Source organism: Scyliorhinus torazame, chromosome 2 (assembly GCF_047496885.1).
Source record: "Scyliorhinus torazame isolate Kashiwa2021f chromosome 2, sScyTor2.1, whole genome shotgun sequence".
Lineage (NCBI taxonomy): Eukaryota > Metazoa > Chordata > Chondrichthyes > Carcharhiniformes > Scyliorhinidae > Scyliorhinus > Scyliorhinus torazame.
The window spans coordinates 206,508,243-206,527,539 of NC_092708.1; the positions used below are offsets into that span (position 1 = coordinate 206,508,243).

The following is a 19,297-nucleotide window of genomic DNA, read 5'->3' on the forward strand; positions in this document are numbered from 1 at the left end:
GCTAATTCTAAACTACCTCTGCCGAGGAGAACTCCTCCCCCCTGGAGTGATTCCCCGCTCTGAGTCCCAATTGGTCACCAAGGCCAGGTGACCCTTGCCCTGCTGTTTTGCTCTTAAAGGGACAATCACCACGTGGAGTGAACAATAGTCACCGTTTTTCTCCCGAGCAACAAGTTGAAATCCACTCTGGTACCTTTAGAAAAGTGGAGTGACGAGGGAAGACATTTGAAATAAATGGCATAGTGGCATTACTGGTAAAGTCACTGGGCTAGTAATCCAGAGGTCTAGACTACTGCTCTGCAGACATGGTTTCAAATCCCACCACAGCAGCTGGTGGAGTTTAGATTTGGCTGATTAATAAACTGGCCTCAATATATACTGACCATGAAACTGTCATTGACTGTTGTAAAAACCCATGCCTTTCACGAAGGAAACCCGCTGTCCTTAGCTGGTCTGGCCTACAGGTGACTCCAGACCCCATGGCAATGTGGTTGGTTCTTAACTGTGCCTCGGAAATGGCCGAGCAGGTCGCTCAGCTCAAGGTCAATTAGGGAAGGGCAACAAATGCAAACAAAACCCGCTGAACAAATGAATTAATTGGCCAGTCGCTTTCAATGGTCAGGGAGCTATTTTAGGTTGGCTCCTACATTGTTATCCAGGGGTAGCTTCAAATTCGAATCATTCTGATATCAAGAGGGCTGACCTTACAGCCAAAAGGGCCTTGGTGGAAATACAAAGCTGAGGCCAAGCAACTATTATTGACATTCTTTGGCTGAGCTGTTCCAGTTCTTCTCCAGACCTCAAGGTGGAGCACTTGATGGCCAATTCCATGCAACCAAGGTACATCTTCCTCGTATCCAAAGTCCTCCTTCACAGGGTTTCTGTAGGGGGTTTCTCAAGCTATTTTTGCCTTTAAAAATTGTAGCCCACAGTTGACTGACCTCGGCTGCAGCGAGTTAGTTGTCAGATGATACATTTTGGTCACAGTGAGTGTGCAGCCCAAAGAGTTTATGAACCCCACCACAAGTTTGTAAATTTGAAGAGGGCAGCACAGTGGCACAGTGGTTAGCACTGCTGCCTCACAGCGCCGAGGTCCCAGGTTCGATCCCGGCTCTGGGTCACTGTCCGTGTGGAGTTTGCAGATTCTCCCTATGTTTGCGTGGGTTTTGCCCCCACAACCCAAAGATGTGCAGGGTAGGTGGATTGGCCACGCTAAATTGCCCCTTAATTGGGAAAAATGAATTGGGTACTCTAAATTAATTTTTTTAAAGTTTGTAAATTTGACAAAAGTTGCTGGTCACTTGCCTGCACCATCTAAATCAATTTACAAAGGCAGGAGCCTAACAAGAAACTGTTGTCGGCCAGCACTTTGCATGTCATTGATACAGTCCCGTATTTCCCCAACGTCACAGTGCTCCATTTTCATGTCCATGTCTCACCGGCAATTCTCTCTTGCTTGACAGACTGGCATGATGCTGCTGTTCCTCCAGCTACAAGCAGGAACAGAGCGAGAGCTACCAGCTATGCCCAGCCCCTATATCAAATGAGCAGAAGAGCCTTCACAGGATCCAAGTGTTGATAGTTGTCTTTTCACATCCACCACAGAACAGCAGGCAAATCACATTAACGTCAGTGATGTTAATCTAAGCGATGGGGGAAGATTGTGCTTTCAGTTAATCCTTCAGCCGTCAAGGCTTTTTTAAAAATAGAATCATGAAATGATTGCAGCCCGGGGACAGGCCTTTTGGCCCATTTTATCTGTGCCAGCTCTCTGCGAGAGCAACTCGGCTTGTCCCACTCCATCCCGCTCCCCCCACCTTTTCCTCAGAACTATTCAGATAATGATCCAGTTCCCTTTTAAAAAGCCATGACCCAATCTGCCTCCCAACACCCTCTCAGGCAGCATATGTCAGCTCCCAACCACTTGCCCTGCTTTTTTGGGAGGGGAAACAGATTTTTCTGAACTTTTCTAAATGTTGCTTTTTTGTTGCCTCCCAGGGAAGCAGGAATGTCCCGTGACTGTGTACTTTGTCCTTGACACTTCGGAGAGCGTTGCCCTGCAGACCCGTATTCAGGGCGACTTGGTCAGCAATATCAAATCCTTCACCAGGGACTTTGTCAGCAAGGTGGTGAACGGGGCCTTCAAGAACAAGGTGAAAATTGTCTGGGAGTTTGGGGGCTTGCACTTCTCGGACCGGAGGGAAGAATTCAGTCGGATAACCTCCAGCAAAGCTGACTTCCTCAATGCCCTGGACAACATTGAGTACATTGGCCGGGGAACTTTCACGGACTGTGCCCTGAGAGATATGACTGACAACATAAAGCAACAAGCCCGGCACGATACACGGATCCATTTTGCCATTGTCATCACTGATGGCCACGTGACGGGGAGCCCTTGTGGCGGCATACAGGCTATGGCGGAAAGGGCCAGGGATGCCGGCATCAAGGTGTTTGCCGTGTCCACTGATGACCTCACAAATTCCCTACAGTACGAGCAGGGCCTCAAGACCATTGCCAATTTTCCACACGAGCTCTACCGCAACGCCTACACAGCTACCTCTGCAATTGATAGGGCTCTGCCAATCACGACAATGGATCGAATCATTCAAGTTATGGTGAGTGCTCTTTGGGCCAAAATATCCATTCCTTCTGGTGTTTTTTTTTTGTTCTGAGCATATGTTAAGCTGTGGGTTTTAACTATGATGACCTGTACAGCTCTGACGTTTGTATATGCCAACAAAACCTCATGATCAAAGGAAATCTTGTGTTATGGTTCTACTCCCGTCTTAGCTGCCAAATATTTCTGGTATGTTTCACTACATTAAAGCATTGTATAAATTGCGAGATCTGCTGGCTGTGTACTGTTTGTTCATTAGCACCAGAGTTATACTGCATGCTGAGCATTTGAATTCTTGCACATGGGCAGAGTTTGTTCCTAGCTAATAAGTGATGCACGATCAATTGCACAGAGACGAGAGTTGAATACAACTGAGGCTTTATTACTCTCAGATGTGTGGCCTCCTACAGCAGCTGGCGAAATGGCTGCTGTATAGGGAGCACACATATTTATACTCTGCCTACTGGGCAGAGCCAGCAGGCAGGGATCTACCCCCATACCTGTAGTACAGGGTCTTACCGCACATCTCCTAATATATACAATAGTGGTGATTACCACATTCACCCCCTGTTAAAATTCAGTCCGGCGGGGGTGGTGGAGAGCTATATTCAGAGCAAGTTTAATATACAGAAGCGAAAAAAATATTTCTTTCTGAAGTCCAGTAGAAGGTGGTTTGATAGTCCCGGACCAATTATAGATTTAGCCGGTCCGGGGCCTTGATGTGGCGTTGGGAGCGACGCAGTGGTGGCGGCGATTCCAGTGTTGCTCTGGTCCTCGGTGACTCCGGGAGCGTTCTGAAGTCCTCTTCATCCTCGGGCGTGGGCAGGGGGAGGACGGATGGTCCTGGGGGCATTGCTGCTGGGTGCACCGGGGAGGGGGGGTGGAGCCAGGCCGGAGGTGTGCGTGAGTGTGGCACCTGCTAGTGCCAGGTCCCTGAGGGAGACAGTATCCTGGCGGCCGTCGGGGTATGGTACGTCGGCATACTGGGGGTTACCGTGGAGTAACTGCACCCTTTCAACCAACGGGTCCGCCTTGTGGAGTCGGACATGCCTACGGAGGAGTACAGGTTCTGGAGCTGCGACCCAAGTCGGGAGCGACACCCTGGATGCGGACTTCCTGGGGAAGGCAAAGAGTCGTTCATGGGGTGTGTCGTTAGTGGCGGTGCATAGTAGCGACCGAATGGAGTACAGTGCATTAGAGGACGTCCTGCCAGCGGGAGGCCGGGCGATTTCTGGACCGGAGGGCCAGTTGGACGGCCCTCCAGACATCCCGTTCTCCCTCGCCACCTTCCCATTTCCCCGGGGGTTATAGCTGGTCGTCCTGCTGGAGGCGATACCCCTGCTGAGCAGGAACTGACGCAGCTCATCACTCATGAATGAGGATCCCCTGTCACTATGGATGTAGGTGGGGAAGCCGAACAGCGCAAAGATTGTGTTGAGGGCTTTGATGATGGTGGCAGACGTCATGTCGGGGAATGGGATGTCGAAGGGGAATCTGGAGTATTCATCGACTACACTGAGGAAATATGTGTTATGGTCGGTGGAGGGGAGGGGCCCTTTCAAATCCACGCTGAGGCGTTCAAAGGTGCATGAGGCCTTCACCAGGCACACGCGGTCCGGCTGGTAGAAGTGCGGTTTGCACTCCGCACAGACCTGGCAGTCCCTGATGATTGCCCTGACTTCCTTGATGGAGTAGGGCAGATTGCGGGCCTTTATGAAATGGTACAACCGTATGACTCCCGGGTGACAAAGACTGTCGTGCAGGGTCCGGAGTCGGGCCACCTGTGCGCTGGCACATGTACCTCGGGATAGGGCATCTGGGGGCTCGTTGAGCTTGCCAGGGTGATACAAAATCTCATAGTTGTAGGTGGAGAGTTCGATTCTCCACCTCAAGATTTAATCATTTTTGATCTTACCCCGCTGTGTGTTATTGAACATGAAGGCTACCGACCGTTGGTCAGTGAGGAGAATGTATCTCCTGCCGGCCAGGTAATGCCTCCAATGCCGCACAGCTTCAACAATCGCTTGGGCCTGTTTTTAGACGGAGGAGTGCCGAATTTCAGAGGCATGAAGGGTACGGGAAAAGAATGCCACGGGCCTGCCTGCCTGATTGAGGGTGGCGGCTAGGGTGACATCTGATGCGTCGCTCTCCACTTGAAAGGGCAGTGTCTCGTCTACTGCGTGCATCGCTGCCTTGGCGATATCGGCTCTAATACGGTTGAAGGCATGTTGAGCCTCGGCCGTCAGGGGGAAAAGGGTGGACTGGATTAGTGGGCAGGCCTTGTCCGCGTAGTTTGGGACCCACTGGGCATAGTATGAAAAGAACCTCAGGCAGCGTGTGAGGGCCTAGGGGCAGTGAGGAAGGGGGAGCTCCATGAGGGAGCACATGCGGTCGGGATCGGGCCCCAGAACTCCGTTCTGAACCACATAGCCGAGGATGGCCAAGCGGTTCATGCTGAATACGCACTTCTCCTTCCCATGGGCCTCACGTATCCGAGAAGGGGAAGATGGCGGCGCCCACTGGCCGCGCATGGTCTGAGGGGGAGAAGATGGCAGCGCCCACTGGCCGCGCGTGGTCCGGGGAGGTGAAGATGGCGGCGCCCATTGTCTGTATGCGAAGGGGGTCGGGGCAATAGCGGCGACTGAGCAGGCCTGGCACACCGCAGTGAAGTGCCCCTTCTTGCCGCAGGCCTTGCAAAGGGCAGTGCGGGCTGGGCAGCATTGGCGGGGGCGTTTCTGTTGCCCGCAGAAGTAACATCGGAGGCCCCCGGTGTTGGCTGGCTGGCGCGTGGCACAAGCATATTGACTGGGTGAGGCCCCCGGTGGGGCGGCCGTTTGTGGAGTCCACGATGTGTAGGAGGGGTGTGCCGCGTGGCTGGGGGTGTAGGCCTGTATATTGCGGGAGGCGACCGTCATCGATAGCGGCAGTTTTTTTTGTTGCTGTGAGATCGAGCGTGGCCCCCTATAAAAGTCGCTGGCGTATGAGGTCTGACCCTATCCCCGTAACAAAGGCGTCCCACATGAGGAGGTTTGAATGTTCCATGGCTGTGACGGCCTGACAGTCACAGTCTCTGACCAGAGGAATTAAGGCACGCCAGAAATCTTCTACGGACTCACCAGGGAGTTGACTGCGAGTAGAGAGTACGTGTCTGATGAAGAGCGTGTTCGTCTGCTGGACGTAATTCTCTTTCAGTAGCGCCATGGCTTCGGCATAGTTCGGCACGTCCTGGATAAGAGGAAAGATGTTGGAGCTCAGCTGCGAGTAGAGTATCTGGATCTTCTGAGCTTCCGGGATTGGGTCTGATGAAGACATGTTGTAAGCTTCGAAACAAGCTAGCCAGTGTTGAAAGTACTTTTTGGCGTCGCTTGATTTCGGATCCAGCTGCAGGCGATCCGGCTTGATGCGGAGGTCCATCTTCTGAAAATCTTAGAGTAATAAATTGATGCACGATCAATTGCACAGAGACGAGAGTTGAATACAACTGAGGCTTTATTACTCTTAAGATGTGTGGCCTCTTACAGCAGCTGGCGAAATGGCTGCTGCATAGGGAGCACACATATTTATACTCCACCTACTGGGCGGAGCCAACAGGCAGGGACTACCCCCATACCTGTAATACAGGGCCTTACCACACATCTCCTAATATATACAACAGTGGTGATTACCACAATAAGTGTCACAGGTTTTGGGGCTACGGATGGTCTTCACTTGCACAAAAGCTTTTCGTTGTGCTTTTTTTAAAAGCAAAAATAGCTTCATTGTTTACTTTTTTTTTAGTGAACAGGGGATGCAACCCCATTGGACAAGCTGCTGCAGTGCCCAGCCTGAGCCATCAGGTGGGCACGTCATTGTGCTCCGCATTGAGTGTCAGCAGCAGCTCCATGGGCAGTGTGACAACATGCATAAGCAATCCTGTATAAAATGATGTAAATGACCTCTGACCAGCAGGTGGCAGTGTAAATCTACCATGCGACTCTGTACCTCGAGGAGTTGGGGGATAGTCGTGTTAGTGGATAGTCTTACTTGCAGTAGCTCTAGGATAATTTCAGTATTAGTAGTTTGCAATATTTTTACAATATATTTCTTATTGTTATCTTTACCACGCATTTATTTTATAATAAAATACTTTAACTAGTCAAGAACTAGACTAGTCAACAACCGGCCAGGCACCAGAACCTAATGGGCAGTACTCGCGCTCTTAGGTCAGAGGATTGTGAGTTCCAGTCCCCCTTCAGAGATGAGCACAAAATCCAGGCTGACACAGCAGTGCAGCACTGAGGCAGTGGATTTAAAGATTCTCTGTTAAACTGGGTTCAACAGATTTAAGGAGTGATCGTGCTGCAGACTTGACGATTGGCAAAACTGCCAGATTTGGGATTGGCTATTTTGTTGGCTTAAAAATGATGGTTTCTACCTGGTTGAGGATTGAACATTATTCAGATTAAGGTTTGGCTATTCTAGAAGGTTAAGGAGCCGCGGCCCTGTTGGGTTGGTGATTGATTGATTGATAAGCCTGCAGGGTTGGGGATTGATTGATTGATCGGTCTGCGGGGTTGCGGATTGACATTTGTCCGATTCATATATTGATAGCTCTTGCTTTCTAAGGATGACTGATTCTCCAGCTATAAATACCAACAATGTTATAAGGATTGGGATGGACAACTCTTCAGCAATAATGTTTGGCAGTCCTACAATTTTATGTCTGGACTGTTTTTGCAATGTAGTAATTGACAATTCAGCAAAATCAATAATTTATCATTCTGCAGTGTTAAGCTTGGGCAATTCGACCAAGTTAAGAATTGAAAGTCCTACTGAGTAACTCTACACAGTCAAACATTATTCACCAATGTTACTCACAAAGAAGGGCATCTCTGATCACTTCTGTATATCTCTCTCTACCCAAATTCCCCTTTCTCCAACCCTACTTCACTTTTGTGTCTGTCCCTGGCTGAAAAATCCCTCCTAATTTACTCTCCAAAACCCCAGATATCTAGATTTTTGTATTCAATTTACCATGGCTCCCACTGACTTCCCTTGTACGCTCTCCCTTACACTGACCTCCGACTGCATGCCCCACTGACCTCTGGCCAGGCTGTGACACAGGCACCCCTCAGACGTCCCTCCGATGCAGGCCTCCCTTACACTGACCTCCAACTTCCCCTTGACACCGATCTCCTCCTCTCACTGACCTCTGACCATCCTTTGATGCAGACCGCCCCTCACACTGACCTCCAACCTCCCTTTGACACTGACCCCCACCCCCACACTGATCTGTGATTTCCCTCTGACACTGACCTCGAAAAAACCCCAAAACTGACCTCAAACCCCCCTCACACTGACCTCAAACCCCCCTCACACTGACCTCCAACCCCTCACACTGGCCTCAAACCCTCCCTCAATCTAACCTCCAACCTCCCCTCACACTGACCTCCAACCCCCCTCACACTGACCTCTAACCCCCCTCACACTGACCTCCAACACCCCCTCACACTGACCTCCAACCCCCCCCCCACACTGATATCTAACCCCCCTCACACTGATCTCTACCCCCCCTCACACTGATCTCCAACCTCCCCTCACACTGACCTCCAACCTCCCCTCACACTGATCTCTAACCCCCCTCACACTGATCTCCAACCTCCCCTCACACTGATCTCTAACCCCCCTCACATTGATCTCCAACCTCCCTTCACAATGACTCCAATCTCCCCTCACACTGACCTCCAACCTCCCGCCGACACCAACCCCACCTCAGCACTGACTTCCAACCTCCGTTTGGCACCCTCACAGCTGATCTCCAACATCAAGCCCTTCATGCTAACTTGTAATTTTGAGACCTTACAACCAGAACAGTGAGATAAAAGATGGGAATTCCGCTCAAATGGTCGTTCTGTGTTTACTCTTTACCTGAGAAATATTTCTAACCACGCTTTCTCACCCTCTTTCTGCCCTCCACATTTTCCTTTATTCACCTATCTAATCTGATCCTGAATATTGACAACCTTTCTGTCTGAACCACTCGCCCTGGGGCTGATTTTGACAACTTCATGATACTCTGTGTGAAGGCTTTTCTCCAGCCCCTGCTCAAAATCTCTTGTACTTAGTCCTGTATATGTGGTTCTTTGTCCTCGACTCTCCAGTTACAGGAATGACACAGTGGTTAGCACTGCTGCCTCACAGCACCAGGGACCAAGGTTCGATTCCGGCCTTGGGTGACTGTCTGTGTGGAGTTTGCACTTTCCCCCTGTGTCTGGTTGGGTTTCCTCGGGGTGCTCCGGTTTCCTCCCACAAGTCCCGAAAGACATGCTTGTTAGGTGAATTGGACATTCTGAATCCTCCCTCTGTGTACCCGAACAGGCACCAGAATGTGGTGACTACTGTGGTGACACAGTAACTTCATTGCAGTGTTAATGTAAGCCTACTTGTGACACAAATAAAGAGTATTATTATTATGCAAAGGTGCTCAGCAGAGCAAGGGTTAACATGGGACTGGAGAGCAGTACCAACCTTGGTATGATGTATAGAGACACATGGTAACAGACTCGGAGAGAGAACACTCCCTGCATGGCAGCGTCACCATGCAAGACGGTAACCTGGTATCTGTAGATACTTAAAGACTACCAATAAAGGGTTAAGCATTTAAACAGACAAGTTTCAAGATTTCATCATTCTTTTGAAAATATTTTTATTGGAATTTTTGCATTCTCAAAACTTTGCAGAACAATATAGAAACAATAATAATAACCAAAACAATAACCACACCAACACAGATATCACACGTTGCCACCATGGCGTGACAGTGGTCCCAGTTCTATCATATACTTACATTATTTACATTAGTGTGTATCATACAGTTTTTTTTAAGCAATGTTCTTATTCTTATTGGGACTTTTGTTAGTGGTAAGAGTTATACACAATTTTACATACTTATTTACAATTACTGCCAGGACTCTTTACATCATTTATAAAATATCTCATCATTCAGACATCTAAAGAACCCGTATTTGCAATGCTTGCTCTTCTGCTACTGCAAACTGTTCCTAGTTACTCTATCAAAAGCCCTTCCTGTTTTTGAACGCCTCTATCAAATCTCCCCTTAATCTTCCCTCAGCTCTGGAAAATAACCCCAATTTCCCCAGTCTCTCCATGTAACTGAAATCTCACAAACCCTGAAAAACTTTCCCGAATTGGCTGTTATTCTCCAGCAAGGTCTGAACCATTGTTTTATAAAGCTTATTATAACTGCCTGAATATTACACCTCTGTATATAATGCTAAGATTCCATATTCTGTTTTCTTCGGCTTTGACTTGCGTGTCAGCCACGAATTTAGAAATTGCACCCTCTCCATTCAAGCCCAGGTTATTAGTATTTCTCAAAAAGAGCCATGATCCCAATCCAATCCCCTGGAGATTGTGTTTCAAAGTTTCCTTGACTGGCCTGTGGTTGGCGAGTTCGTTCCTTGTCTCCTTGGGTTTGTTTTGAACAGGGGTACAACACTTTGGTCCTCCAGTGCCACACCTGCATCTAAAGGGAATTGGAAGATGGCCTCTGCCATCCCACCCTTACTTCTGTTAGCAGTCTGGGATACATCCCACCTGGATTGGGTAATCTTTGAATCGGCCAAGCTTTTCAGAACCTCCTCTTTAACAATTTTTACCCTATTCTATCTGTACTACCTCCTCCTCTACTGTGGCTTTGCAAGCATTTCTATTTCATAGAATTTACAGTGCAGAAGGAGGCCATTCGGCCCATCGAGTCTGCACCGGCTCTTGGAAAGAGCACCCCACCCAAGGTCAACACCTCCACCCCATCCCCACACCCAGTAACCCCACCCAACACCAAGGGCAACCCTGGACAGTAAGTGCAATTTATCACGGCCAATCCACCTAATTTGAATGAAGATCGCTATAAAGTACCTCATCTGTATGGCCTCTGTCTCCAAAAGAAGATCTCCTTCTTGTACCTCACCAGCTCCATCCTTTGACCACCATTTTGCTTTTAATATGCTTGTAAAAAAAACTTTCAGGTCCCATTTTATGATGGCCAATAATCTATTTTCATACTCTCTCTTTGCCACCCCTTATTCCCTCTTTTCTGTGTTCAATCTAATACACTCCGCCTCTGATAACTTGAGGTCATATTTCCTGAGTGGTTGATGGAGCAGGCTCCATGGAAGCAGCTAGTTCTGACTCGCTCGGATGCAAATTAGATGGATCTCTTCTGAAAATTAGCATTTCGGGGGGAAAAAAGCACAGGAGTCATTTAAGATATGATATGGTGACCTTGGAGAATGTCTTCCCTCAACTCCCCTCTTCCTCTCTCGTATGTGGAGTCGCACCTGGTTTCCTTTCTCTCCACAGCAGATGCCAGATCTGGTTAGGTGCATTCCTGGAGGTTTCACCACATGATCTCATCTCTCCATTGGTTATCCAATATGTCCATTCTCCCGCCAAGTGGGAAGCAAATATAATCTGTTACTCGATTAGCTGTTTCTTCGCTATCAGTCAAACAGCCTCTACTTTCTCAATTCCTACAACTTTCTAACTGATGAGAGCAATGTTGTGTTCTGCGTTCGTTTTGTGAAATGAATCTGGCCACCCATTTTCTGGAGCGTACAGCTGCTCAACTGGTTCAGGGATTCACATGCATCCACTCCTATGATGGCCTCGGTTTTCATGTCCACAATATAAAATAGTAGCATATACGTTGTATCGAGCATGATAAGCTTAAATTCACGTTCACCGTAAATCTCCATCTTTTCCGTACCGGCAGTCCCGGTCAATCAATGGCATTTGGTTCCACGTTCAGCCAGTGCAAAGCGGACCGGCTGAGGAGGTTGGCTCTCATTCGGATGTCGAGGTCGCATCGTACCACTGAGTCATTCATCCACATTAAGGTTTTCCATCTGGTTTCGATGGCCTCAGGTTTGTTCTCAATAGTTTTGTTCTTTTTTGAAATTAGGGGCGGGATTCTCTCAGCCATGGGCCGGGCCGGAGAATCCCCGCGACTGGGTCATGCCGCCCCGACGTCGGCACACAATTCCCTGCGGAGCGGAGAATCGGCGCCATTGGTTCCGCCGTGGTTGGCGTGGCGCCGGTCGCGGGCCGCTCTACGCGACCGACCCGCCGATTCTCAGGTCCCAATGGGCCGAGCAGCCTTAAGAAATGAACCGAGTCCTGCTGGCGCCGTTCTAACCTGCTCTGAGCCGGCGGGACCTCGGCGTTGAAGGGTCTGTCATAATATACACCGTATATCATGGTGCAGACACACACTGATGGACACACAGTGGGACCAATCAACATACACAACACCACAGCCAATCACCAGTGAGAGCACACGCACTATAAAGACAGGGGGCATCAGAGTTCCCACTCATTCGAGTTGCAGCTAGCTAGGAGGACAGAGCTCACAGCCTGCAACACAGACATTCACCATGTGCTGAGTGCATCAACTGGTTAGGATAAGGCAAAGGTCTTTAGTTAAAGCTAGTATCGTATTAACCCACAGTCTGAGTATGTTTAAACCGTTAATGATTCAATAAAATAGTGTTGCACTATTTCAAGTGTTGGTGACCTGTATGTGATCCAGAACACCCAACACATCATGAGACCAGGAGTGGTGGGATATTAGCACTTCTTAGACCTACCTGCAAGTGATCTGCCTTCCGCCAGCATTCCGTCATCCTGCGACATGGACAACATCAGCCCGCCGCCGCCGCTCCGCATCGCCAGCAACCTCGAGGCCAGCTGGAAGATTTTCAAACAGCGCTTCCAGCTCTTCCTCGAAGCCACGGACAGGGAGGACGCCTCGGACACCAGAAAGATTGCTCTTCTTCTCTCCACGGCCGGGGACCATGCCATCCATATTTTCAACTCTCTCACCTTTGCAGATGACGAAGATAAGACGAAGTTCACGACGGTCCTCCTCAAGTTTGACACTCACTGCAGCGTAGAGGTGAATGAAAGCTTTGAACGCTATGTGTTCCAGCAGCATTTGCAGGGTAAGGATGAACCTTTCCAATCCTTTCTCACGCACCTCCGCATCCTTGCGCAATCTTGCAGCTACGGGCCCACCTCCGACTCCATGATACGCAACCAGATTGTTTTCGGTGTTCAGTCGGATCCCCTACGTCAGCAGCTCCTCAAAGTAAAGCAACTCACCCTGGCGACCGCCATCGAGACCTGTGTCTTACATGAAAACGCCACGAGTCGGTATTCCCATATACAAGTGGCTGAGTCGGCGTGGCAAAGTCCCCACGAGGCGGAACGGGTCCAAGTGATTGAGCACCTCCAGGGCCTCAGCCTGGATGAGGGCGGTCATTTCGCGCGCTTTTCGCGGACTCTCGCGCTTGTACGCACCAAACGAGGGGACGGCGACGTTGAGGAACGTAATGCGTAGGCGCGCACCACGCACGACCGCACCGCGCATGCGCGGTAGCGCAGCGAATGTGCTGACGTCACGACGTGCGGGAACTGTGGCTCCGCCCACTTAAAGCGGCAATGCCCCGCAATATCTCGACAACGCCTATGATGTGGCAGACTTGGCCACTATGCTGCCTTCTGTCGAGCAGCTCAGCCTGCCAGTTCATATCGCTTCAGCCACCCTCGCAGGAATGTTCGGGCAATTCAACCCACGGTCACCGAGTCCGATTCCGACCTCCCACACAGCAGTGACACCGAGGACCCGAAGGCGCCTTTTCGAGTCGGTGTCGTAACGAAAAACAGGCTGCCCCGAAGCAAAGACGCCAGCCGCTGTCGATATACAGCATCGATCCAGACGATGAGTGGTGTGCCACCCTGGCGGTCAACCGGTCCCAAATACGATTCCGCCTGGACACTGGTGCCTCCGCCAATCTCATGGCGTGGTCTGCTTTCCAAAACCTTTGTGTCAACCAACCATTCTCCAATCGGCCTGCCAGCTATTGGACTACAATGGCCACATCATTCCTGCTACCGGCTCGTGCCAACTTGAAGTGACGCACAAGTCACGGAAAGCCATCCTTCCTTTTGAGATCATGGGCTCCTCGAAGGACTCTCTGCTTGGCGCACAGGCGTGCAAGCTGCTAAACCTCGTTCAAAGAGTTCACTCTCTCTCTCCTGATGACACGTCTGCCTTCCAGGGCGCAACTCGATGCCATCATCGACCAGCACCACGACGTCATCGAAGGCATGGGCACGCTCCCATATACTTACAAGATCATACTCAAACAGAACGCCACGCTTGTGGTACATGCACCTTGCAGAATCCCAGCACCCCTCAAGGACCGCCTCAAGCAGCAGCTGCAGGACATCGAAGACCAAGGAGTGATCTCCAGAGTTACGGAACCAACCGACTGGGTCAGTTCCATGGTGTGCGTAAAAAAGCCTTCCGGCGAGCTGAGAATTTGCATTGATCCCAAGGATCTGAATCGCAATATCATGAGGGAGCATTATCCGATTCCCAAGCGCGAAGACATCACATGTGAGTTGGCGCGCGCCAAGCTCTTCACCAAACTTGACGCCTCGAAAGGTTTCTAGCAAATCCAGCTCGACAAATCCAGCAGGAAACTGTGTACCTTTAACACCCCCTTTGGCAGATATTGTTCCAACAGGATGCCGTTTGGGATCATATCGGCTTCAGAAGTGTTCCACAGGATCATGGAACAAATGATGGAAGGCATTGAAGGTGTTTGCGTCTATGTCGACGATATAATCATTTGGTCCACCACCCCGCAGGAGCATGTCAGTCACCTCCAGCGTGTGTTCAAACTCATACGGGAGCAGGGCCTACGCCTCAACAGAGCCAAATGCTCCTTTGGTCAGACGGTACTCAAGTTCCTAGGGGACCACATCTCCCAGTTGGATGTGCGGCCGGATGCAGACAAGGTGGCTGCCATCAAAGCCATGAAAACGGCAGAGGGCAAGAAGACAGTCCTCCGATTTCTGGGCATGGTCAACTTCCTAGGAAAGTTCATCCCTAACCTCGCCTCTCATACCACGCCTCTCAGGAACCTGGTCAGGAAGACGACAGACTTCCAATGGCTTCCTGCCCACGAGCGCGAATGGAGAGAACTCAAAACCAAACTCACCACGGCCCCGGTCTTAGTTTTTTTTGATCCAGCGAAAGAGACAAAAATTTCAACCGATGCCAGCCAATCTGGCATAGGGGCAGTGCTCCTGCAACGCGATGAGGCCTCATCATGAGCCCCCGTTGCATATGCGTCACGCACCATGACCCCCATGGAACAGCGCTACGCGTAGATAGAAAAGGAGTGCCTGGGCCTTTTGACCGGTGTTGTCAAATGTCATGATTATGTGTACGGCCTTCCCCAATTCACCGTCGAGATCGACCATCGCCCGCTGGTCAATATAATACAGAAAGACTTGAACAACATGATGCCTCGCTTCCAGCGCATTCTGCTCAAGCTCCGGCAATACGACTTCCAGCTGGTATACACCCCAGGCAAAGGCCTCATCATTGCCGACGCTCTCTCTAGGGCAGTCAACACCCCGTGTGACCCAGCGGGATTCGTCTGTCAGGTTGTCACCCATGTGGCCTTCAATCTACCTGCCACGGATGAACGCCTCGTCCAAATTTGCCGCGAGACGGCGGCTGACCCCTTGCTAGAGCGTGTCATGCGCCACCTAACAGACGGGTGGCTCAAGGGCCAATGTCCGCAGTTCTATAATGTCAGAGATGATCTGGCGGTAGTCGATGGTGTCCTCCTGAAACTGGACCGCATTGTCATCCCGCACAGCATGTGCCAGCTCGTCTTGGAACAGCTACACGAGGGCCATCTTGGCGTGGAAAAGTGCCGCCGACGGGCCCAAGAGGCTGTGTACTGGCCCGGCATCAATGACGACATCGCCAACACAGTGCTCAACTGCCCCACCTGTCAGCGGTTCCAGCCGGCCCAACCGCGTGAGACCCTACAGCCCCATGAGTTGGTCACGTCCCCTTTGTCCAAGGTCGGCATTGACCTGTTCCACGCGCTGGGCAGGGACGATGTCCTGATTGTAGACTACTTTTCAAACTACCCGGAGGTGGTACGTTTACATGACATAACATCGTCTGCAGTCATCCGTACCTGTAAGGACACCTTTGCTCGTCACGGCATCCCACTCACTGTGATGTCGGACAATGGCCCCTGCTTCGCAATCCAGGAATGGTCCAACTTTGCCAGGAGGTACAACTTTGTGCATGTGACATCCAGTCCCCTGTACCCCCAATCCAATGGCAAAGTGGAGAAGGGCGTCCACATAGTCAAATGGCTCCTCTGCAAGGCTGCTGATGCTGGGTCCGATTTCTACCTCGCCCTGCTGGCCTATCGCTCGGCCCCGCTGTCCACAGGCCTGTCACCAGCCCAGCTGCTCATGGGTCGCACCCTGAGGACGACGGTGCCGTCCATTCATGTCCCAGACCTCGACCACGTTCCGGTCCTTCAACGAATGCAACTGTCTCGTGCACAGCACAAGGCGGCTCATGACTCCCGTGCAGCTGATCTCCCTGCTCTGGCTCCAGATGACAACGTCCGTATCCATCTTCCGGATGGTGGCTGGTCTGCAACTGCTGTGGTCCTTCGGCAGGTGGCTCCCCGCTCGTTTCTGGTTCGTCTACCGGATAACTCCATTCTGCGCCGCAATCGACGTGCCCTTCATCTCGTTCCGCACTCGCTACGTGATCCTCCACCATTGCCGCGCCCTCCTGTTGACCCTGACCTGGACTATGCGGAGATTCCGGTCACTCTGCATCCTCGTCACTCTGACGCAGTCCAGTCCGCTACTCAGCTGGTGGCTCCTGACCCACCCTTGAGGCGGTCAACCAGAATTCGTCGCCCACCTCAGAGACTTAATTTGTGAACTTTGTGGACTTATTGACTTTCTGATTTTTCTGTTCTTCCGTTTAATCGTTCAAGTGGTTTGTATATAGTGTTCATCTCGTTATTCTTGTGACACACTGTTTTTCTGCACCAGGCACCTTCCCATGTAAATAGCTTAGTTTTTATGTACACAGTCCTGTAAATATTTTGCACACACGTAGTCAGGGACATTCACCATACACTATTTATTGCCCACGCAGGTACATTTTTTATAAAAGGGGGGGATGTTGTAATATACACCAGTATATCATGGTGCAGACACACACTGATGGACGCACAGTGGGACCAATCAACACACACAACACCGCAGCCAATCACCAATGAGAGCACACGCACTATAAAGACAGGGGGCATCAGAGTTTCCGCTCATTCGAGTTGCAGCTAGCTAGGAGGACAGAGCTCACAGCCTGCAACACGGACATTCACCATGTGCTGAGTGCATCGACTGGTTAGGACAAGGCAAAGGTCTTTAGTTAAAGCTAGTATCGTATTAACCCACAGTCTGAGTATGTTTAAACAGTTAATGATTCAATAAAATAGTGTTGCACTATTTCAAGTGTTGGTGACCTGTATGTGATCCAGAACACCCAACACATCAGGGTCGGTGGCGGCCTGTGGGAGGGCAGGGGGGGCCCGACCCCAGGGGTGCCTCCAATGTGACCTGTCCCACGATCGGGGCCCACCAATCGGCGGTCCTGCTTCTCTAGCTGGGGGCCTCCTTTCCTATGCGTTGGCGTCGGCACCATTGCGCATGCGCGGATCCAGCGGCGCGCAGTTCGCGCCGGGATCGGCAGCTGGAGCGGCGCGAACCGCTCCAGCGTCATGCTTGCTCCCTGTAGGGGCCAGAAATAGTCCTGGCAGCGGCCGGTTCACGGCATCGTAAAACGCGACGGTGTTTACGACGGCATGGACACTCTGGGAGAATCCCGCCCTTTATCTTCATCTTCATGGGTCGGACTCTCCTGGCCCTTGGTTGCAATGAGATGGATGATGAACTGTTCCTCCAGAGACATCTCATCAACCGCATCGACTGATCTGATTTGGTCCACTGCAGGATGCAAAAACGGTTTTGCAAAATGACCAACATCGCCGCACCTCGAACAGACTGTTCCAAATGCCGGAAATTACCGTGGGCCATGTCGATTGCCACATTTCTGGCACAAGATGGCTGCTCCTGTCAGCCGCTTAAAATGGCTGCTCGCACTGAGACCACATTTCTTTATGACGTGCATCACAACGCTAATGGCGCTGGAGTCTTCCTCTATGTTGCCACCAAAATACTTCGAGCTGAGTGTGCTGATTTGCTGTGCAGCTCATTCACTCGCATGGCAAACCTTTATTGCTTGTTCAAATATCAAATCTTCTCCCCGCAGCAACCTCTCACGTAGCTTATTATTTGATATACCAAACACAATTTGGTCGTGGATCACAGAAGATTTCAGGCTACTGAAGTTGCAGGACTGTGCCTTCAGCCTCAACTCAGTGACAAAACTGTCGAAAGATTCACCAGGTTCTTGGGTACGCCTGCAGAACATGTATCTCTCAAATGTCTCACTCTTTTTGGGGTTCAAAGTACCCAATGACTTCATCGTATCTCTTGCTCTCCTCTTCAGTATCAAAAGCAAAAGTATTATACATTTCAATTGCATGTGAACTCGCCACCATGAGCAGCAATGCAATTCGCCTTTAGTCAGGCTGTGCCTGCAGGTCAAGAGCCGATACATAGAGCTTAAACTGCTGTTTGAAGACACGCCAGTTTTCATCTACCTGAGACTTGAAGCTGGTGGGGTGTGTTTAAACCTTCCATCTCGAACTTCAGTGTCTGTTACTGCGTTCAGTCGCCAATGGATGCAGTTCGCTAGGTCAGTTCTTCAGCCAACTTAACTTCGCCTTTTCTGACGGTACCCTCAAATCTTCAGCACTTTTGGTACCATGTTGGGTTCTGTGTTCTTGTCTTGCAATTAATCTGCAGAACAGCTGGTGACTTAGCCAGAACAATGATTTATTAATGAACATGTGGTAAGGTAACGATCGGAATCTTATACAGACCATTATCACAGAGTTACATTAAACTCTCCTGGAACTACACTTGCGTGCGACTGTCCTCATGTACGCCTTACAATCTCCTGCTGGTAGCCGGATTTCACCTGACTGATGCTTGACACCGCCTGTTGGCAGGAGGTCACACTGCTGAGTACATGTAATATTATCTACAGGTGTATCCCCAAAGCAACACAGAAAGGAAATTATATTTTTTATTTTAAAATGCTGCCTGTTGGGATATGATTAAGGATGCATATCTTAAACTGCTGTCACTCACAATCACCTTGACACGATGTGATGTATTGTCCCATGACTTCTTGTCAGTCTGAGACCAGCAACAATTGGAGTCAGGTGCATATCTTCAGCCTCTTAGTCAATATTATTTGTCTACAGTCTAACATGCATGAGGAGCACATGTAGTTCTTGAATGTGAGTAAGGCAGTGAATTACATCCTTCCCACTTGGCCAGTGTCAACAGTGATCAAAAAGGTCTTGGCCGGGGCAGCATGGTGATTAGCACTGCTGCCTCACAGCGCTGAGGTCCCAGGTTTGATCCCGGCTCTGGGTCACTGTCCGTGTGGAGTTTGCACATTCTCCCCGTGTTTGCGTGGGTTTCACCTCCACAACCCAAAGATGTGCAGGGTAGGTGGATTGGCCACACTAAATTGCCCCTTAATTGGAAAAAATAAATTGGGTACTCTAAATTTTTTTTTTTTTAAAGTCTTGGCCTACATTTCCTGCACTTGGATCTAAAGAAAATGATACTCCAATTATAGAG

General features: G+C 50.2%; 1 protein-coding gene across 5 annotated transcripts in view; it reads left to right on the plus strand.

The window, feature by feature from the left end:
• The window catches only part of col6a2 (collagen, type VI, alpha 2), a 111,190-nt gene that overhangs the window by 13,516 nt on the left and 78,377 nt on the right, over positions 1 to 19,297 (plus strand). For all 5 annotated transcript variants that reach the window (XM_072483073.1, XM_072483054.1, XM_072483064.1 and 2 more), the window contains one exon: positions 1,999 to 2,615. In XM_072483073.1, coding sequence (XP_072339174.1) covers positions 1,999 to 2,615 — 617 coding nt within the window. The remainder of the gene's footprint in view (positions 1 to 1,998; positions 2,616 to 19,297) is intronic.